Below are 23,676 nucleotides of genomic sequence, written 5' to 3' on the forward strand. Positions count from 1 at the left end.
ATCCCCTTTCTTCTTACTCCTCATGTCTGTCTCTCTCTCTCTGCCTCTCCCTTATCTTGCTCTCTCTCTCTTTCCCATGTACCTGGTCATCTCTGTTGCTATCCCCTCCTATTTCTTTCTCTCTGTCTTTAGGCCTATCTTTCCCCCCACCATTTGTCCCTCCTGCCCTTCTCTGTCTCGCCTCTGCTTCCCCTACTCCCTCCTCCTTCATCTAATACTCCCGGCCCCCTTCTCCGCCGCTACCTGCAACCACAGGACTCAACCACCATGTCCTCATACTGCTTGTACACCACATTATTGGCCGAGTCGATGTAGAGGATGCTGATTGGGCTGAGTCGTGTCGGGACGCAGCATGTGGGCGGGGTTGAGTCTGGGTCCATGGAGTTCATGAGGGTCTGGATGATGGCATGGTTGGTGGGCTCCAGGTGCGAGCGGATCGGGAAGTCACAGGCTCCGTCGCAGTGGAAGGCCTCGTACTCGAGCGGTGCAATGATCCAGTCGTCCCAGCCCATCTCCTTGAAGTTAACGTGGAGTGCTCGGCGGTGGCACCGCAGCCTGGACTGCACTCTCACCCCTTGCTGGTGTGGCGGGGGCAGAAGGGAGTGCTGTTGCTGGGGTTGCTGTTGCTGTGGCTGCTGCTGGGCCGGAGGTTTCTTGGCCCTCGCCGCCGGGGCCCGCCGCATGCGCCTCTGCGTGAACAGGTACTCGTAGACGGTCTTGTTGTCGTGGCCCGAGCGCGCCTTGATCTCGTTGTAGAACAGGTCGCGCTTCTTGGTGCGGCCGAACACCAGCAGGAACGCCTTCTCCTTGTTGGGACGTCCGGGACGGGAGAAGCCCAGCGCCCGCAGGTCCGCGGGGCGAGGCGAGGACGCCCCCCCACGCTGGTAATGCTGCTCCACAGCCTCCAGCTCAAAGCACAGCTGCTGGGAGCGCTGGCTCCGCAGGCCCTTCAAGACCTTCCAGATGTCAAACACCTCCCACTTGCTGCCGACTCTCCCTCCGCTTACTTCCTCCAAGGGTCTCGTCTGGAGGAGAGCTGCAGGCTTCTGTTTGCCTGCAGCACAGGCGTACAGCTTCAGGCAGGGCGAAAGGCCTCCACCGCAGCCTCCACCACCACCACCACCACCACCACCCCCGCCGGCCGTGGAAGCTCCCTGGGCTGAGCTGGAAGCTCTGCGGGGATCAGACAGGCGCTTCCTCAGGATGCGCAGCTCGGCGCCCAGGAGGCCGTCTGGCTCCAGAGAGCTGATGTTAAACAGGTACTTCTGCCTTCTGAGAGGCTGGGGCCCGCGCTCATCTGGGAGAGATGACACAGAGAGCAGAGACAGGTGCACAGGAGGCGAAAAGACACATACACGCAGATGCACAGATAGGGACACACACACACACACACACACACACACACACACACACACACACACACACATACACATGGAATGTGTATGGGCATAGAAAGGGAAAAGCACATGCACATGAAAGAGCACATGCAGACACGGGTGGAAAGACACATGCACATTCATTCAGGCAGATGCACGCACAGGGAAACAGACAGGGACACATGCACGGGAACCAGACATTTACATATATACAATATATAAATAAGGAGAAAGTATAGGAAGCACACAAGGAAATGGAAATGTACATGCACACACAATGCAGTAGGAGGGACACGATGAATATGAAAAAAAAAAACATTTTGGTAAATACATTGACACACGTGCAAATACACATATGGAAAATATACAAAAGTGCAGGTGCGAGGAAAAAATGCATGCACAGGTGCACACACGTAGGCGTGTGCATAAAGAACACAACACACAGACACACAGACACACACACACACACACACACACACACACACACACACACACACACACACACACACACACACACACACACACACACACACACACACGTCATGAAAAAAGGGATGGGGGGACAAAAGAGAAAAACAAAGTCAGTGGAAGGAAAAACAGAAAATATTGGCACATTCCCAGAGTGGGCTTCAACATGGTACAACCATCTGGATTCAACACAACAGGGCATGGTATATTCTCAATGAGGAGAGACGGTTATTTCTTTCATAAAGTGGTTATGGCTACTTAAAATATTTAGACAAAAAACTGTTATGCAGTAATAACAATTTCATTAGAAGAACATCGCAAAAGAACAGGCAGTTTGTTGTAACATTTGTTTCGTTTTTTTCCCCCTTTTTTTTCAAGTTCATCAGTCTCATCTTACTAGTGTAACTCTGCCTGTCGTCCGCATAGAAATCATTGACATTTCATTGACCTGCACCTTTGATGCTGCTTTTTGTGACGTCATGCTTTTTTATATTTGACCTCTTGTACAGTTTTATAGACTATAATAAATACAGAGGACAATGCATATTAAAGACTTGATTCCAGATGGTTCCTTTGTTGTTGAGTTTTATAGCCTAACTGTGGAGTGATATAGAACTGTAGACTTCATAGTCTCTGAACTTCATGGACATGTCAACCAATCAACCAATCAGATTGCGTGATTAGACCAACCCATTTTCTAAATAAAAAACATGGCATCGAATGTTTTCTTTCTGTTGGATGTGAGAGAAACCAGTGAACCTCGTCGTCCAAATGAAATCCAGCCGTGAGCACAGACACACACAGACACAAATGATCAAATAAACACACTCGTATACATACAAACAAACTCCAGCATGCATGCAAACTGACTCTCACACACAGCCACACACACATTTAACCCCACAGCACACAATCACAAAGGCATTAACTCACACATATTTCCACGCACCACAAACACCCATATGTACCCGGTACACACGCACGCATGCACACGCACGCACATACGCACACACACACACGCACACACACAAACACACACACACACACACGCACACACACACTTACCGGTACCAACACACAGGCACGTGCACACATAGACATCAAAGGGGGCTTGAGCCCCTGCCCTTTTATGTGCCTGTAAAAAGTGCCCTCTCCAGACAATGAATGCAGTTTTTACTGTGGTAAAAGAAATGCAAATGCCCTCTTTCCATGCCATACCTGAAGGCAGCCTTCAAGAGAACTGCCTTGTCCAAACTCTCCTGAACTTGAATGCAGAATCTTATGTTGAACGAATTTCCCTCTCTGTGTAGAAATCAAGCATCGAAAATAGCCGACCTCCAAGCACACAGCGCGTCGCAGCGCGACACGTTGTGAGCTTGGAGGTCGGCTATTTTCGATGTTTTCACCAAAAGGCCCTTTTAGAAATGTCAGCCCCATGTCAGTAAGGCGTCTTGCCTCTCTAACATTCTCTGCACGTCCCTGCCTACACAAATGTACACCACCCACGGCAGTGTGCACACAAGCACACGCACCAGGGTAGACCCCCATCCATGCACGTCCACCCCCTTCCCCTCATGTCGTTTATATCCAGCTGGGCGATCGCATGTGTTCAAAAGTACATTAGAAGCAGACAGGGAGAGCACAGTGGACTGAAAACAGACATGCCTGTTATTGGACCTGTAGCTAGTCACCACCAGCAGCGGACCCTCCACACACACAGTACCATGACATCTGCTCCACTGGAAGCAGCCCCACAGCCCCTACCCCCCCTCCACACATACAAACCACCACCAACAACACCAACTAGAAAGATGCAATTGGAAATTGCAAGTGTGGTTGCCGTGACGCGAATTTCGCGACTGAATTTCATCTTACCATTTGAATTTTCCCCATTCAAGTCAATGGGGAAAATTCATTCACAAATAAATTAATATAAATTAAACTATATAAGGTATCTCTTAGCAAAGGTACGTAGCATATATGCGTATCCCGCTGAAGCCGGTCGATTTAACATATGGCCCAAGTGCGTGCCACCTAAGCTGTGGAGGGAGTAGTTTTGCAAAAAAAAAAAGAAAAAAAAAAAACGTTTTACTTTACGATGGAAGGTCGAAGATGGAATAAAGTCGGACAAGTACTATAGTCTGGTTGCCCTGCAGGGGCAACCACACTAATTAGTAATACCTGATTTATAATTGGTTGCATGCCGGTGTTGTGCTCACTAAATAGCCGATCTACAAGATCACAACACGTCACGAATGTGACACATTGTGAGCTTGTAGATCTGTTATTCAGGGCGTGCAACACCAGCGTGCAACACTGTATAAATCAGGCTAGGTGGGTTCAAATCTCCGCCAGGTGGAACGCCCTACCTTGCTCCAGCGTTGTATCTTTGTGGTGCATGTGGCGACATAGTTTGGGTGTTGCACGCGAGTATGAGAAGTCACGGTACAATGAGGAGCGAAAGGCTATGAGATGAAGGACGCTATCGTTAATGCCTCCGGGGATGTAAATGAGAAGCAGCCCATGTCTGTCCAAATTGACATAACAATAATTAAGTAGCCTACTTACAGCAGGCAGCAAGAGTGTGGCGATCAGTCAGTCTATGACAGTAACAGAAGCTGACATGTGTGGTTGGCCCCACAAAAGTCATGGGTTGCAGCCAATATTGATGTTTGCATAATTATTACTGTTGTTGTTTGTATTGTATAAATCATTGTTTGCATGGTGTCACTGTAAATAAGGGTAACCTCAGTGCCTCTCAAGCATACAGTGTATATACTGCAAAGGTTTCATATCGATATGTAAAAACATTGTAATGTATATCTACTCCGACTCCGAGTGCTTTTGGTGAGAGCTTGGCTTGTGATCGGCCAGTGTGTTGTGCATCAACACCTCACTCGACAATTATGCTGTCCAAAAAAATCCTGGTCTTTTAAAATCACTCCCCATCACACACAGTATAAGTCTCAAACAGGTGTTGTACCCTGATTCAGGGTATGGTTGCGCATGTGCCCCGTTCAACACACAGCAGACCTTTTCAATGACATACCCGCTTTAGTAGACAGTGAAGAATCGGGAATGACAAAAAGGTTTTAAGAGTTGGAGAGAGAGAGAGAGAGCCAGAGAGACAGAGAGACAGAGAGAGAGAGAGAGAGAGAGAGATAGAGATAGAGAGAGGAAAACATGTGCTAAAGATTCCGAGCCAACAGAAATGTCGTGAGCACACATAATGTGCCCCGAGCCACCAGGACATCCAGACACCAGGCAAATATGAGACATTGAGTTGCTCCACATTAAAAATGTTGCGTCGCCGAAAGGAAAACATAAATATGAAATTAATAAATTGAATGCTGACCAAAAAAAGGCATGCAACCGCTTCTAAAATGTCAATGCCAAGGAGACCTAGTGGTTAGAGACTCCATATGTAACTGTGAGATCAGAGGTTTGATGCTGGCAAACTAAACCACCAGGAGCAATGCAATCCTGGCCACATGACCTTGAGCAAGGCATCGAGACACTTGTAATAAGCCGCTCTCTGAAAGAACATTAACTAGATGACTAAGAGCATATGGCTGCATAGAAGGTCCCCATTCTACTTCCCCCACGTGTGGCAGCAGGGGGTCGAGCTGAGCAACTCCAGAACCCTCTGGTTATTTGTTTTGTGAAGTGAAAGATTTCATCAAGGCTCTGCCCCAAATGCATTGTTCCCCCTCAAATTCAGTCAAGGTTGAGAGGTATTCAATCTTTCAATATGTTTTGAAAATAGAAAAAAATAGGTGCGCTACAAGCTCAAAACAAATTGCATTGTGCCACAATTTGAGCTTGCAGATTGGCTATTTTCGACGTAGGCCATCCACAAGTTTCCTATGTCCCATGAGCCTTTGCGTGAAAGGTGGGCATCACTTCCTGTCCTCTTAGCTGTTTCATATGATTGGTTGATGTGCTGCTGTGGCACCTGAATCTCTGCATTGTGATTACTTGGTGCTTTGTTAAGTCATTTGAATCAGATGTGTAGAGGAAGTGAATGAAGCACACATTTTTCCCTAGTAAGCTTGTTGGGAAACTTTTGGATTCTTGGAAACTTGCGCATCCTTTTTAGGCCTTCATTTGCATGTCAGCAAATGGTCCGGCTGGACCTGCTGTCAAACATTTGAGCCCATCTGTTACTTGCCCTAACTATTCGTCTATCCTCGGGTCCCCCAAATTCTGTCATTTTTGCATTTGTTTGAAATCTTTCACACATAACGATATTCCCAAATGGGGATGCCAGGTTGAAAGTGGTTCATTGCTTCAGGGAATCATCTAAAAGAAAATGCACGTCTCCGCAACACTTGTTGAAAAAGAACAGTGGAGAATTAGCTATGTCCACATTATGTGCGGTTAGGGAGCCCCCGACCATAGATAAAAAGAGACATAAGATTGAGACGCAAAACAGACATTTAGATGAAGAAAGAAAACGGGGATGAAAGAAAAACATTAGAGGGATCAGACATCAGAGAAGAATAGAAGATTAACAATGAGAGAACGTTTTCTTTTTCTTTTTTGTCCTATACATCCTGTTAGTAGTTCTATGTACTGTAGAAACACACATCAACGCACTTGATTTAGATGTCTGTCATGCATATCCTAATCTTTCTGCAGTAGACCAAGGGTCTTCAACAGGGGGTCCGGGGTCCTCCGAGTTACTACAGTAGGTCCTCCAAATCTTTGTGTGATAGAAACATTCTTTCTCATTTTTTATATTAACCACTTGAACCCTAGCGTCCATATTCTGAGAACTCTAGCCAAAAATAGCCGATCTACAAGCTCACAACGCCTCACGCTGCGAAGAGATATCTTCGGCAAAGAGCTTTGGAGGGGGAAAAGAGCAGATTAAGTACAGTGAAAGGCCAAGTTTGACCGTTCAAGTGGTTAAATATCTGAAAACACACATAACATGAATCCAAAATACACTGTTGATCGTGCTGTCAAACAATGAAACTATATCTAATTGTGGGGGTCCCTGCTTCATCTCTCTCTCAAATAAGGGGTCCTTGGCCTGAAAACATTGATGACCCCTGCTGCTGAGTCCTCAACTTAATTGACCCGTTGTCAGCCTTCTGATTGGTCCCTGACTGGCCAACCAGAAAAATCATTCTCTTTTGCTACCGGGGGCGGAGTTATGTAGTGGGACAAAGTCCACATTCTTCCATTAATTTTAATGGCGAGAGTGTAGTTTTAAATTGATATTTATTTATATTTGTATTTTATATTTATTATTGTCATGATAAATAGGAACATTTTGGAACAAAATGGAGTGAATACACAGTGAATATTTGTTGAAATGATAAAATAAATCGCTATGTGGATTACTAGTTTTGCATAGACGTCTCCTGCTAGACACTGCATCATGCGGTGATGCGCGGTATGGCCACGATGCGGTACGGCGCGCCACCGTCATAGCGATTTCGATGAGTATAATGAATAAGCTTCAACAAACTAGTTCACATGAACGATATCGATGTAACTAAGAGATTCGATTGGGTACATATATTTTAAATGGGCAGAATTACAATTAAAATACATTTTATGTTGAGGGCGAGATTATAGTTCCACACCTTTCTGGTCATTGCGAATTTGCGAGTCACCCAAGATGCACTGCGATCTCTCTCTTCTCTGTCCTCTGCCTGTTTCAGAGGATTACACTAATTAAAACATGTATTTTTCGGGGGGAAAACCCCTGTTTTGCAATGTAACTACTGTACTTTTTTGTTCCTTTTTTTTTAAATATCATGTAGATGTTTTACTTTTGGTACTTTAAATAGCAATAATGAGGCTATGAAAACGACATGGGGTGGGACTTTTTTCCCATTCACTTCCATTATAAAAATATTCTTCCCTGGCTTTGTTGTCCCACGTAGTAACAGAACGACATGGGGTGGGACTTGACAAAGAGTGAATTTTGCTGGCAAGAGGAGCACTGAGACCACCTCCAAAATATGCTAGTAATTGTTTTCATATACTCTACTACACATTAAACCCTACATAGTAAACAGGACCTGAGATGTCTCTGTACTTGGAGAGCTTTTTTCCTTCTACTTTTAATCTCTTTGCCAGAAATAGCAGATCTACAAGCTAGCGCGACACGTTGTGAGCTCTTTCCCCATATGGATGCTGCAGGGTTCATGTGGTTAAAATAATGTTTTATTCATTACAATAAGTTATGGACTGCAGCTCTAAATTAACACCATGCCATCTCCTGAGCTGTCCTCGTCTCTCCCGTGTCTTCTTCATAAAGGAAAAAATAAAAAATCCGAAGGGGAGTGGACACTCTCCTTATAAGCAAAACAATGTGGAGGATTGTGACATTGACTGCCAACATTTTTGACCATGCACAAAGTCTCATGTCTGTCTTTTTTATAACCTTCAAAGAAATAGCCACTATGACTAATGTATCCCTGACGTACTTAAAGGAACCGTTCGTCCCAAGAATGAAAAAGACTGTCATCACCCTCGTGGCAGATGAAACGCAGGTGAAGTGTCTTTGTCCACATAACACACATACAGGGTCGTTGCCTGCACAGTTTTGTAGCAGCTGTAGGGATGGGACGATATGAACATTTCATATCACGATTATTGTGACAAAAGAAATCGTGATTTACGATATTATCACGATAATCAAAATCCTTTATCTTGGGGCGGAACATTTGCCAAACGGCTATTTGAAAGGGAGTGAAAAAAAGACTGTATCAAGTACGTATATTATAAGTACCTTTTACCAATTATAGAGGGTTTAAGTGGTATACCGGATATGCAGCTCGACAAAAAAAGGAATTGATCCCAGTGCATGACGGAGGACGATATCACGATATATTAAATCTCCACGATACGATTATCGTGAGTGTTTTTTATCACGATAAACGCTAATATCGCTTATCGTCCCATCCCTAAGCAGCTGTCCCCAAAACAATCCAAGCATAATCCAAGTCTTCTGAAGCCAAACGGACACACTGTGAGTGGAAAATATAGCTACAGTATAGATACAGTATTTACACCATTATTTAGTGCAAATCTTCACTAGAGCCTTTCTTATGTTCACACATGCATGCGTGTATACCGTCTCATTCAGTATAGTGTACTCTCCTTTTTGCAGTTCTTGAGTTTTTGCACTCATGAAGAAATTCATGGTCAGTGGTCACCATGACAAGTTTTGAGGAAGGCTGCTGTGAAACTATGCTGGCAACCTCCCTGTGTGTAACGTTGTGGACAAAGAAACTTCAGCTAAATTTCAACTGAGGGTGAGCAGATCAATTTAAATAAAGTATTCGTTTAACCATCCAATAATTACCATGGACATGAGAAGTAATGCATGCAGGCGTATAAACCAGAGGATGAGCTAAATGTAATCTGCCTGTGTGCACTGGGATCCAGTCTTTAGCTTCCAGAACTCTCGCTGGCCAAATGTGTTTGGCAGCTGATGTCGGCTGGCTAATAACAAACAGTTTAGGAGTAGGCTACATGAGAGCACAGCCCATGTCTCTAATCACCTCCCAGGGCTGTGTCAGTGTAGGGAAACCAGAGGAGAGGGGGCAGAGAGAGAGAGAGAGAGAGAGAGAGAGAGAGAGAGAGAGAGAGAGAGAGAGAGAGAGAGAGAGAGGGGGGGGGGGGGTTGGGGTTGGGGTTGTAATTAAGGCAAGAACAAATTTAAGAAAGAAAGAAAGAAAGAAAGAAAGAAAGAAAGAAATAGAAAGAAAGAAAGAAAGAAAGAAAGAAAGAAAGAAAGAAAGAAAGAAAGAAAGAAAGAAAGAAAGAAAGAGGTAAACATCACATTAACCTATTGTATCTGGTTATAGCATCCCTATTCTGGACATGACATAACATGGTGATGCGTTGTGAGCTTGTACGTCGGCTACGTCGAGAGGAAACCCCAGGGGGATCCTGGTCAAAGAAGTGTATGGTTTAAGTGGTTATGGAAGGAAGTAAGGAAAGAAGGAAAGAAGGAAAGAAAGAAAGAAAGAAAGAAAGAAAGAAAGAAAGAAAGAAAGAAAGAAAGAAAGAAAGACAGACAGACAGACATTTATACCTGGAAAGCAAATCTGTGTCACTTTAGATTTGAAACTCATTAACCATTATTTTATGCTTTAACTATTAAGAAATAACAGACATACAAACTCACAGCGTGGCACCGAGTGTCCGCGCTGCAAGCGTCTTTGAATATTTTATTCTATAAGCCTCTCCTATAAAATCCTTCTTCTAAATCAGTGGTTTTCAAATATGTTGTTCCAGGGGGACCCCCAGAAGCAGAGATTTGAGTTACATTAGTTTGCTTTGAAAATATAAATATTCAAAGATTTGCACACATTTTCACGACTTCACGAGAAAAAAAAAAACAGCAGATCTACGAGCTTGTAGATCTGCTATTTCTTTTAATAGCTAAAGCATCAAATAATTCCAGGCCTAAATAAGAAAGAATGAAAGTGACAGAGGTGACATGTCCAGCGCATCATTTCCCCCCCTCACCGTCCAGGAGGTCAGCCGTGATTTGCTGAGGACACGCTACACAAACAATACCCAAATTAAAAGTACATTAAGTGCTTGAAATGTAAACCTTTAGCGGGGCTAGAAATGTTAAACTCTGGTGGTTTAAACATGGTTTTAAAGGGTAAAGATAACATTACACAGGGGGGCCACCCTACTCGTGGCCGTGTGGAGTGTTTATTTGCTCTCTTGAGGCCGTATATCACTGAAGGCACAGGGTACTGCTGCTGGATGGCCAGATGGCAAGCAACACACTGACACGGACACACACACAAGCGAGCGTGCACATGCACACGCGCAGGGTTGTTAAGTAACGGATTACATGTAACGGGATTACGTAATCAGATTACAAAAAACAGGTAACTTGTAAAGTCTCAGGTTACATTTTAAAATGTGTAATCTGGATTACAGTAACGGATCTGAATGATTGGGGTTACATGCTGGATTACATTCTCCCCTTGCCCTCATCAATTTTAAGTTATAACGCCAAACAATAACATAATCAAGTCGAATCAGCGTAAAGTACTGCCACTTCGCTTAAGTAAAATTCTGTTGTCTTTTTCCTAATTTCATTTCTTGTCTAGTTATCAATGGTAAAACTTGTTTTATTTAATTAAAGAGAGTTTTGCTAAAAGGTAATCCAAAAGTAACTGAAAGTAACTAGTAGTTACTTTTTAAATTGTGATAATCAGTAACGGTTACTGACTACATTTTCTTTGCAAGTAACTTGTAACTGTAAGGGATTCCTTTTTAAAAGTAACCCTTACAACCCTGCACACGCGCACATGCATGCACACACACACACACAACCACGAAAGCGCACACACACACGCACGCACATACATGCATGCACACATGCGCGCGCACACTCACACACACACACACACACAAACACACGCGCGCGCACGCATACACACACATAGTCTAAACGCACACACGCACACACACACGTGACGTCTCTCACTCACACACACACTTGCACTCACTGGCTCTCACACGCAACGCGCATGCACGCACGCACGCACGCACGCACGCACGCACGCACGCACGCACGCACGCACACACACACACACACACACACACACACACACACACACACACACACACACACACACACACACACAAACATGTAAATACTACAAACATAATGGTACTTGCAGTAGGCCTACAGTACATAGAGTACACAGTCACAGACACACATTCATAAACACACAGATTGTGGGTCTCTGTGCAGATACCTACTGTATACACACATACACCTATATATATATCGTTTGTCTTTGTATTGTTTGTTATGTTTATGTTGCTATGGAAAAAGTGTCCTTAATAAAGTTTGATTGATTGAGTGATTGATTGATTGATTGATTGATTGATTGATTGATTGATTGATTGACTGACATACTTACACACATAACCACTCTTAAAATTGTTGGGTCAAAAACAACCCAAGTTGGTTATTTATGTAACCCAACACGTAACACTGTTTTGGACCAGCCCAACATGGGTTATTGCAGACCAACAGGGTTGGGTTAAGGCTGTGACCCAGCATGTTGGGTTGGGATTGTACAACCAAGTAATGGGTTAAAAGTGACTTTGCTGTTGGGTTAATGTGATACTGCTGTTGGGTTGGAATCTACCACCCAAAAATGGCTTAAAAGTGACCTTGTTGTTGGGATTGTACGCTTATTCACATTAAATCTATTCATTTTTTTTACAACATTTTCTTCAATGACATTTTTCATGCTTAATCTACTCAAGGAAGAATGCATGCGGAGTAAATTATGCATTTAGTCGTGGCAATATATCACAACTTTGAACACAACGGATTATGTGGTGCTTCTTATTAAACGAACAGCAAACCTGTTTGTATGTGTCAGTCTGGACCATCTTAGTCATGGTTTCTGTTTCTGTAAGCAACTATGATTTTTTATATATTTTTTAATTAGGGATTATGACTGGGCTACATCCACTGCGATCATCTACAATACAATGTTGTTTTCTCTATCTAAAACCATAAAATAATGGAAAAGTTTGTAAAAAATATCTGTATGGGAGCACAGTTGCATGCTGGGTAACTGCCCACCCACTTAGTTTAACCCAATAGTGGTGCAATTCACAAACCAATGTGTTGATAGACAGAGAGGGCGGGTCTATTTTAACCCAAGTTGGTGCAATGCAGTGAACCATGTGTTGGGTAAACTCGAATTCAAAAGCCTATACCAACACTTGGGTTATGAACTCAATGCATTTTATCTGCATGTGGGCGGGCCATCCATAGCCCAACAGATGGTTTACTAATTTTAAGTATTTTTAATCCAATGTTTGGTCAAACTGACCCAACCTTTGACCCAACAGTGTCAACCCAGCAAAAGGGTTGAACATTTGACCCAACATTTTTAAGAGTGATACAGTACAGGTGTGTAGGCTATACACACTTCTGCACAAATACATAAGACAAAAACATGCTAGATAGTAGTATCCAGAGGTGAACTGCAGCTATATTTTGTCAGAGTTTGTCAGACCTCAGTCTGCTCACACAGTGACATTCAATCTCTTCTCTGCCCTCCACCTGCACACAAATGTGCTCTGGCATCGCAACACCTTACTTCAGGTCCAGCCATAGCCATATAGGTTCAATGTTCTATATAGCAGTGGTTCTCAAACGTTTCAGGCCGGGTCCCCCTAAAGAATCATATTTTAACTGGCGACCCCCCCACCCCGACGAGCACTAATAGTTGAGACATTACATTTTGTATAACATGGTTCTTTTGTGAAAATACAGATCTACATCTGTGATTCTGTGTAGATCGGCTATTTTCACAATTTCTGCCTCTAATATTTGACAGATTTTCCAATCTTTAATTTGTCATTTTAGAGGTATTAAAAAGTCTTAAGTTGCCAAGACTAAACTATTCCCTATATGCTTACTTTTAGCTCCACATCAGGACCAGCATTCAGGAATATCTCTATGACTGACACCTTAAACCACTTTTAGACCAGTCTCTCCAACCCAGTCTGCATGGGGGCTTAGAATGGCAGTTAGTTAATATGGTGATGGTGCTTGCCATGCTTAATAATGAATGAAGCAAGAATGTTTTTTTCTTTTTCTATTCTCTAGTTATTCAACTTTTCAGTATTCAACTTTTCAGTAGGCCTAAGATTAGGTTTAAATGACAAAAGGTATTTGTAATTAATTTAATTAGCTTCTGCCTATACTGCCCTATTGGAGACTGAAGAACTGAAAGAGCCCAGATTATGGAAATGAAAAGGAAATCAATGAATAGCTCATAGGTCAATATGCCTTTTTATATTCCTAGAAATGTTATCAGAATCAGAATCAATATTGTCACATCACATTACAAGTAACATGGGTGAAACTCTAAATTGTGCAGGCCCATCAATGCAGTTTAAAGTCTAATTAACTAATCTAATAAACTCATACAAGATTGTTCATTCATTCATTCATTCATTCATTCATTCATATAGGCCTACGTGTCAAAAACAAAGCCTGGCTATAACTGTGTCATATAACACTTCCAGTGAGATCTCACCTTGCCCTTTGTCCACAAAGCTGGTGATGGTATTGGCCAGCCCGGCCTGGTGCAGCGCGCTGCCGTTCAGCAGCTCTCCGGTGGACAGCGACCAGTACAGAGACAGCATGTAGTCGTGAGGGGTCACCAGCGGCTGCTTGTGGTTAATCTCCCGTTCGCTCGCCTTGGCCGCCGTGCCCTGCTTACTACCGCTGGCGTTCCGCTGCTGCTTTGGCGCACCGCCGGCGGCCACTTTGAGCGCAGCCGCCGCGCGCATCGGAGCAGCCGCTGCCCCCGCTCTGGACGCAAGTTTCCCGGGACCTTTCCCCGGCTGGCCACCGGCCCCACCTCCTCCAGCGCCCGCCGCCGTCCCACCGGCTCCTTTCCCTGCCGCGTGTGCGCTACTAAATGCAGCGGACGCGTGCGCCTTGCCGTGAGCATCCCCCTGCACCGCAGGCAGCCAGGCTGCGGCGCGCACCACAGCCTCCTTTCGCCCCAAACTGACAGCTCGCTCCCGGTGCTGCGCCCTGCTGTTCCCCCCCGGTGCCACTGCTGCTGCTGGCACGCCGCGCAACGATGAGACTGCGCCGAGTTTGCTCTTAATGACCGCTGCCTCCCCCTTTATCAGCGGAGGGCCGGCGCGAATGCGCGTGATCCTCGCCGGGTTCCCCGGGGAAGGTTTCCACGTCCTGGAAGAAGGAGCGGCCGCCGGTAGCTTCCCTGCAGCCAGCGTTGACCCTCCGCCACCCCGGGACTGCTGGCTGCTCTCCCCCAGCGTTGACCCACCTCCACCGGGCCGGGACTCCCCTCCCGGTGCGCTGCGCTCCGCTGCTCCCGCCCGCCGGTGGTTCTCCGCTGCTCTGCTCCGACTGAGTGAAGCCAGGACGGGATCCAGGTGGATTAGAGTCCAACAGCCCAGGAGGAGAGGGAGACGCTTCAGAAGCACAACTTTCATCCTTAAAGGCCTTTTGCAGTTTGCCAGGCCGGCATCTTTAATGAATAAACACTTTGTTCTTTAGTTAGTTAATTAATTGACCTAGTTTGGTTGATATAAAGAAGAAACAGGCGTCCAATTTCATCCCATGAAACTTTCATCTTCTAAGCAGCATCTCCCCTGAACTCTGTCCGGGGAGAGATGGAGAGAAATGACATTGCCCCGTTTGCAATGAGCAACAGCACACGTGAAAAGGTTTGTACAAAACACTGGTTTGCAATATTTGTTTTGTTCTGATGTGAAGAAACGAGCCCCTCAAGCCATTCTCCAATCCGTTATCAATAAGAACCATAGTGGTGGCGAGGTTCCCGTTAACTGCTCCCGTTTCTCCGAGGTAGTAGAAATCCAAAGGGAGAAAAAGGCGTTTTTTTGGATTGAGTGCGGAGAAAAGTGGACTTGCCTTAAACACTCCAAGGCACTATTCTGCTGGATATCTTGTAAGAGACCTCTTTAAATCCCTCTTTTTCCAAGAGAGGCAAGAATGGCGTAATGCTGCTGCTGCCGCCGCAGTTTTTCTTTTTTTCCCCCCTTCAAAGTTTGAACCCCGTCCAGTGAAAATATTTCGCTCACACACGAACCTGCAGGTGCTCGAAAAAAAAAAGAAAAAGGAAAAAAAAAGAAAAAGAAAAGAAAAATCCTCCAACCAACCTGAACTGAGAGGAATTGGAAGCGGAATTCCACGGCGCAAAGCCGTTTTAATTACCCCGTGATGTCATGCTGTCCAAACTCATTTAACAGCAATATTTCTTCTCAAATCTTCCTCCCTCCTTTCCACAGATGAGTCACTCACGCTGCTACACAAAAATGGCACTAAGCCCCCCCTTGGCTTTGCATTATGTCATTTAAAGTGGGCAGTTTTTCTAAGGCTTCCACTCTTATCCAAACAGTGGGGTGAGAAGGGCAGAGAGATGTCAGAAAGGCCAAGTATTTCTACCTAAAGGAGGTAGCCTGAGTAACTATAACATTATATGCACCTATAGCCACCTACAACATAAACCAAATCATGTAGCTATAGGCCTACATCATTTAGCATTTTTATTTTATGAAACTGGTCTTCTCATGTTTTGTCATCTTTGTGGGACGCAGATGCAGTAGGACTATAGGCTAGTGCAGTGGTTCTCAACCTGTGGGTTAGGACCCCCAAATTATTTTGGGGGGTCCCCAGATGATTAAATTAATGCGCAACAGTGTTTCCTCACTCAACAGTAAACAAACCAACATAACAGTAAACAAACCAACATAAGGTTTATAAGTGTATAAAAGGTGTCTACACATTTCTAAAGTGACAATTTAAGGACCTTTCGGTCGCAGTATACCATGAGAAATGTCAGTCAGTCAGTCAGTCAGTCAGTCAGTCAGTCAGTACACATTTTTACAATCTATTGGTTTCCTTGTCACTGTGACATCACTCTGACATCATGCTCTGATGTCACTGTGATATAAGGGAACCACTCTTAACAGAATGGGTTTGCTGCTCTGACATCACACTCTGGCTTCATGTTTTATGCCCATATATTTTATGCCCATATATAGTCAACAATGTCATGTCAGATCACACTTCCAAATTAATAACATCCTTGTCCGTTTTATGTCCATATGGAGATCCCTGTCCCAGTATCATCAATATTAAGGGCATATCTGGGAATGCCCATATATGGGCATTCCCAGATCACACTTGCAAATTAATTACGTCCTTGTCCGTTCTATGCCCATATATGGAGATCCCTGTCCCGATGTCATCAATATTAAGGGCGTATCTAGGCATGCCCATATTTGGTAATGCCCATATATGGGCATGTTCTGCCAATCTCAACAGGCACTGTTGAGATTGGGTAACTGGTCTGATATAGTTGCAAGGCCTTGTGAGCATGTAGATCTGCTATTTTCACAATAGAACCGTGTTATACAAAATGTAATGCCTCAACTCTTACAACTCTTAGTGGTCGGCAGGGTGTGGGGGTTAAAATATGATTATTTTGGGGGTCGGTTGAGAACCACTGGCCTAGTGGACCTGCAGAGTTAGTTTTTTTTTTACATTACATGCCTTGCTTAAGGGCTTAAGGGCATCATAAGGGCCCTTGTCTGTAAGGTGCTGCAGAATACAAAAGATGCCCACAGTATTTCTTTTTTTGCTCTCCATTTTCCTGACACCACACCAAAAAACATCTTTCATACTGCAACATCCTGTACCGGTACAGCTAAGAGGGGACTCTCAAAAGTTTGATTGACTACCTTATACCAAAACTAGGATGGAAAAAGAGTGGGTCTGGATTACATGCACACACCCACGTACCCATGTGTGTGCGCGCACACAGCCACACACACAAAGACACTGCTTTCAAAATGTACATGGGGTCAAATATAGGAGAAGCACTCTCATGCACATGGCATTAATATGGGCATCTGTAATGAACTCTGCTGCTTCATGTTTCCCTCATATAGCTAAACCCTCATGGCCAGTGTTTGGAAGACGAGGGGAGGGTGGGGGGATAAGTCTTGACTCTAAACCTCTTTGCCAGTTTAATTTATAATGCCACAAGGCGCGCCAGCTTCTCTGGTGTCATAAATTTAGCTAAGGCCGAACTTTAGGAATAATTAGAAGCCAAAAGAGCCGTGTCTTGGACTTTTTCTGAGATTTGGCAGGGGAGCCCATGGCCCGGGGTCTCTAGTGGTTTGTAATAGGAGCTGGTGTTTTTCTGTGGTGTTATTCTCTCTCTCTCTCTCTCTCTCTCTCTCTCTCTCTCTCTCTCTCTCTCTCTCTCTCTCTTTCTCTCTCTCTCTCTCTCTCTCTCTCTCTCTCTCTTTCTCTTTCTCTCTGTCTTTCTGTCTCACTCTTGCTTTCTATCCCTCTTCTGTTTCCCTCTCCTCGCTATACAGCCTCCTCTCTCTCTTCCCCTGCATTTGTCTGCCTGTTTCTTGTTCTCCCCTATTCCCCTTTCCCCTCTCGACCATCTCTCTCTTTTAGTTACTCTCACCATCTCAACCTCTCTCCTCCCACACTGTGAAATCCTGTGTTCATTTGACGATGAATGTGCAAGGATAGACCCAATTTGTGTCAATTTACACATTGTCAAGGTTAAATTATCACAGAGAGAGAGAGAGAGAGAGAGAGAGAGAGAGAGAGAGAGAGAGAGAGAGAGAGAGAGAGAGAGAGAGGCAGACAGACAGACAGATAGAGAGAGAGAGAATTTGGGGCCACAATGGATGAACAACATGTGACTAGGGATGGGAAGACATGAACATTTCATGTCACGATTATTGTGACCAAAATAATTGCGATTTACGATATTGTCACGATAATCCAAATATCCAGAAACTTCCATTATCCTGGGGTGGAATATTTGACAAAAATAGCAGATCTACAAGCTCGTTGTGAGCTTATAGATCGGCTATTTTTGGGCAAAGAGATTTGGTGGAGTGTGGGAAAAAAAAGACTATATCAAGTATTTCCAGGTCCGTTTTACCAATTCTAGTGGCTTTAAATGGTACCAGATATGCAGCTCGGCAAATAAAAGGTGAATTGATCCCAGTGCATGACGGAGGACAATTTCACTATAAATTAAATCTCCATGATACGATTATCGTGAGTGTTTTTTTATCACGATAAACGATAATAGCGATTAGTGTCCCATCCCTAACATTCAGAGTGGTTAAAAGTGTCACAGTTTATGGGAGCCATTGGCAGCCCAATGGTGGATTCATGTTGAATTTTGCAGCTGCAGTAATTGTGTTAAGCATATAGGCCTACTTCTTCTATCACAATTAGATCTACATGCTTCCTCTATGAGCTTGTAGATCTGCAATTTTTGGCAGGAAACAAAGTATAAAGTAAGCACAACAGTAACTACAGTATAACCTCATTTTACGCATGTCTTTCTATTACTGTATAAGTACAGTGTCCACTCACCATACTGTACATCTGTCCTGTGTTAGTACTTTATTGCCATTGTCAAAGTTATTTTTACCTCTGTCGTGCCTTTGGAGTATACAGTACAGTGTTGTCAATTATAGCCACCCTTCGTCTACTCTGCACCCTATACTCTGCAATCGTAATTCAATTTAGTTCAATGCTAATTTAACCGTGCAACCTATAAGGTTAACCACATGAACACTAGTGTCCTTTATTCTGGGGTGAACTTTCAGCCAAAACAGCATATCTACAAGGTCACAATGTGTCGCAGCGGCTATTTTCGGCAAGCACAGTTAGGGTAGAGGGGGAAAAAAGTTCGTGTGTGGGGGGGAAAGGTGGGGGCATTCTTGTGTAGACTCCGGTCAACTACATATACAGGGTTTAAGTGGTTTTAAGGACAACGACGTGCGCATAAACACATATAATCCTGCTCTAGACTCAGACATAATACTGTACTGTAGTGTGTACTGCTGGATGCCCACAAACATCACTGCATGTAGGCACGCTAGTGGTGGTGAGGAGGGATTGTAAAAAAAATAAAAATAAAAAACCCTAAGCACTTGCCCTGTCCACCGGCAGGGTTGTCGCACCAAATTCTGGGCCCTGGGTACAAGGATTCACTGCCCATGAATGTACTTCATAGAGGGGAGGGGGTTTAACCCATTTAGACTGGGAACGCATTATTTTGTGCTTTTAACTATTGAGAAATAGCAGATGTACAAGCTCACAGCGTGGCACCGAGTGAGCTTGTACAGTAGATCTGCTATTTTTGAAAAATCGTGAAAAGTCTTGAATATTTCAAATCCTTTCTAGTCAGTGGTGCTCAAACCTTTTCATGTGAAGGACCCCCAAAATGATATGTGTTTGGCCACGGACCCCCATCTCAAAATATTTTGTGCCAGGGACCGCCAGAAGCAAAATTTGAGTAACAAATGTTCGCTTAAAAAATACATATATTTATAGATTTGCACACATTTTCATGACTTTTCAAATATTTATATACAAGCTCACAGCGAGCTAGTACTGTAGATCTGCTATTTTTCAATAGCTAAAGTATAACATAATTAAGGCCCCTCCACCTTGGGCCCTAGTAACTCAGTCCCACTTTTCTCCCACTTGTGACGCCCCTGTCCACCGGTTTTAGAACAAGTTGAACACAAGCAGACTGTCATAGGCCATCCGTCCAGGGCGTTTACACCCTGTTCACGGGATGTCTGAGGAGAAAAAGAGAACCGGATCACAGGAAAATGTGGTTTACCCTTCTGGTTGTGGCGGGCGATTGAAGGGGTGCACAGGATCCTTTTTGTCTTTGATCAACATTTACCCTCTCCAGACAGTCAGTCAGAAGGCGGTCCTGCAATACCACAGCAGGTTAAAAGCAGGCATGTGCACACATAGACATCAAAGGGGGCTTGAGCCCCTGCCCTTTTTTATCCGTCTGTAAAAAGTGCCCTCTCCAGACCATGAATGCAGTTTTAAGTATGGTGAAACAAATGCAAATGCCCTCTTTCCATGCCATACCTGAAGGCAGCATTCAAGAGAATTGCCTTGTCTAAACGATCCTGAACTTGAATGCAGCATCTTATGTTGTAAGAATGGCCATCTCTGTGTAGAAATCCATGCCGTCATGCCACATCTCCAGAATTGACTTGATTCAGTGTGGTATCATGTAGCCTACCGAAAATAGCCGACCTCTGCGACACCTTGTTAGCTTGGAGGTCTGCTATTTCCGATATTTCCACCAAAAGGCCCTTTTAGAAATTTCAGACCCTCCCTCTCTAACATTCTCTGCACGTCCCTGGTTAAAAGTCATGTGGATTCACTTCTTCCAGCTGCTCTCAGCGTGCCACTCTGCGCTCCTACGTACGCCTCGTTCCACGTACTGCCGTGCAACGACAATAATAACCTGGCTTGGTGAACTTTGTGCGTGGGCTTTTTCATTCTGATGCAATTGAGACAGTTTCAGACACTAACACACACACACACACACACACATACAGAAAAAACTAAAAATGTGCAAGTGATACATACGTATGATGATTGTGAGGTTAGACCAACAAAATAAAGAGTCAATTTGTTACCGGTCAACCAAACCTTCCATAACTTTGAGCCGGTGCTTAGAGCCGTGTCGGTCTGTCTCTGAGACATGCTGGAAATGTGCTTAGCTCTGTTTATAAAACATCTCACAGGAGGGAAAGAAGTTGGTTGTGATATTGAGAGCCATTTGGTGGAAAATGAATTTTATTAGTATAACTATAAGCCATGGTAAGACCTAGGTCTATATACATACCGGTATATATATATATATATATATATATATATATATATATATATATATATATATATAAAAACTGCATATGAAAGATATGCAGATGTATCTTGAACAGCCTGCTGGCTATAGCCTCTGTGTAGTCCAGAATCAACATTATGCAGAAGCAATTAGGATAATTATTGGGACAGGTGCAAAGATTCAAAAGCAGCCCTGGTGTATCTTAATGTGATCAGTCCCTGTGCATTTGGACCAATCAGGGGGGGTGATGGAAAACACCTACATTAAATTGGAGCACAGTCAGATGTACACACAATGATGTTATGTGTTGAAAACGGTCCAACCGTGAAGCTTTTAGACTGCTTGCTGTCAGTGGTGTAAAGTAAGTACCGTAATTGCCGGACTATAAGCCACATCTTTTTTCCCATGTTTTGAAATATAGATTTTTACAGCTAACAGCCACCAGGGGTGCTCTAGCAGGAAGCAGGAAGGACACCTGCGGCTTATAGACAGCCTGTATACCGGTATGTACACATTTGTTTTCCGGAAAATCCGTTCTAAATTTAGCTGGTGTGGCTTATATTCAGGTGCAGCTATAGTCCAGCAATTACGGTTAAGTACTTTTACTTAAAGGAGTGGTGACACCGGCCGAAATTTAACATTATGATACAGTAGGTCACGTGGTGTTTCTTCAAACAGTCTGAAAAGGAGGCGGGGCCGTATCTGTTAGCAGTGAATGTATACTTCGTCCGTCGTGCCGTGCCGCGCACGTGATGAGTTGTTGTTAGCGTGTAGCAGCGCCGCACCGCAAGGCTATTTTGGAGAGCTATTGTGTGTGTACACACACACACACACAGGCTACACACACAAAGTTTATGAGCCACGCCCCTCCCCCCATATTAGCCCAATCAAATTTATTTATTTCTTGGCTAATTTGATAGCCTTAATTAGCTGTTTTGGCCATGTCACTCCACCTTCAAAGGAGTAATTCACCCCCAAAATGATTCTAATGATTACTCATGCCATGGAGACTTGAGTTCAATAATATATTTTTGTATTTGTTGCATTCCTAAGACAAAAAAATAATTATAGTAAATTTACCCTCTTCAAAGGGCTGCCTTTTCTGCCTTAAGAATGTGACAAAAAAACGAAAAGTATAATTTAACACAAGTCTCTATGCATGAGTAATCAATAGAAAAAAGGTCATTTTGGGGGTGAACTACTCCTTTAAGTACTGTACTTGTATGGTTGTGAGGTATACTTTTACTTTAGTGGAGTGTTTCCAATTACTTTTAGTTCTACTCCATTACATCTCAGAGACAAATATTGTACTTTTTCTCCACCACAATTATATGAAAACTTTAGTTACTAGAACTTTGTGGATTTGGATTTATTAATTCAAAATACATGCCAGCCCTATATACATTTTGGCCATTTGAAAATAGCCGGCAATGCGTCGCATCGCAATGCATTGTGAGCTTGTAGATCTGCATGCTATTTTCAAAAGAATTTCATACATTTGAAAACTTGAAATATGACATTATTCACATACAGACTACTTTTACTTTTGGTACTTTAAGTACATTTTGATAACAAATACTTTTGTACTTTTATTCAAGTATTTTGAACTCTGAACTTTTACTTAACAGATAACAGAGTATTTCTATATTGCAGTATTGATACTTTTAAGTAAAACATTCGAGTACTTTTTCCACCACTGCTTGTTGTAAGATTTGGTAACAGGTCATCCATGCATGGAAACATTCTACAGCAGGGATCAAAGAGAGACAAACAGCCAGGACCAACAGGTTATACATTGTTTACAACCGTAATGTTTGGGTGAAATATCCCCATGCAGGACAAGTAATATTGTCCCTCGCTGTCTCTCAGCTTGACTCACCATGCATGGCTCGCATGACTCCAACCCTGCATCGCATCTGCTCACATTTAGGACTGTGTGTGTGTGTGTGTGTGTGTGTGTGTGTGTGTGTGTGTGTGTGTGGGTGTGTGTGTGTGTGTGTGTGTGTGTGTGTGTGTGTGTGTGTGTGTGTGGGTGGGTGGGTGGGTGGGTGGGTGGGTGCTTGAACAAAGTTCTGGGACAATTCTAGTCAATATAGAGTGTAATATGTCTCTATGTTGATCATTATTGAGACCGAAGGTCGCAGTTTACCATGAGAAATGTCACAGCTTGTCCGTGTGTAGACGTGAAGCCGTGAAGCCGTGTGGACACATTTTTACAGTCTATAGGTTGGTTCCCTTGACACTTCACTGTGACATCACAGGTGACATCACATGTGACATCACCTATGTAAAAGTCCATATATGGGTATTCCCCAGAATCCCCTTTTATGGCCATATGAAGATCCCTGATGTCATCGATATATATATAAATATCACTGTCCAGATGGCCAAGACATGGCCCATATCTGTGTGGCTGGTTCAGATAGGGATCTCCATGTGGGCGTAACATATATTGTATGTTGTGATGTCATGGGAACCACTCTAACGGAATCCCTTTTATGCCCAATATGGAGATCCCTGATGTCATCAATATTAAGCCCATATCTAACAGGACTTGATATGGGAATGCAATGCCTGGCCAGTGATATACA

The 23,676-nt window shown here is 43.7% G+C and overlaps 1 protein-coding gene across 1 annotated transcript; it reads right to left on the reverse strand.

Annotated features, from left to right (window-relative positions):
* Positions 1-239: 239 nt before the first annotated feature.
* Positions 240-14,846, reverse strand: gdf5 (growth differentiation factor 5; the record flags this gene model as incomplete). Its single annotated transcript, XM_080728269.1, has 2 exons — positions 240-1,297; positions 13,913-14,846. 2 exons carry the CDS (start codon positions 14,844-14,846, stop codon positions 240-242), a joined length of 1,992 nt encoding a protein of 663 aa, XP_080584395.1.
* Between the last annotated feature and the right edge of the window lie 8,830 nt (positions 14,847-23,676).

This window comes from Nannobrachium achirus (assembly GCF_963921795.1).
Source record: "Nannobrachium achirus genome assembly, chromosome: 6".
Classification (NCBI taxonomy): domain Eukaryota; kingdom Metazoa; phylum Chordata; class Actinopteri; order Myctophiformes; family Myctophidae; genus Nannobrachium; species Nannobrachium achirus.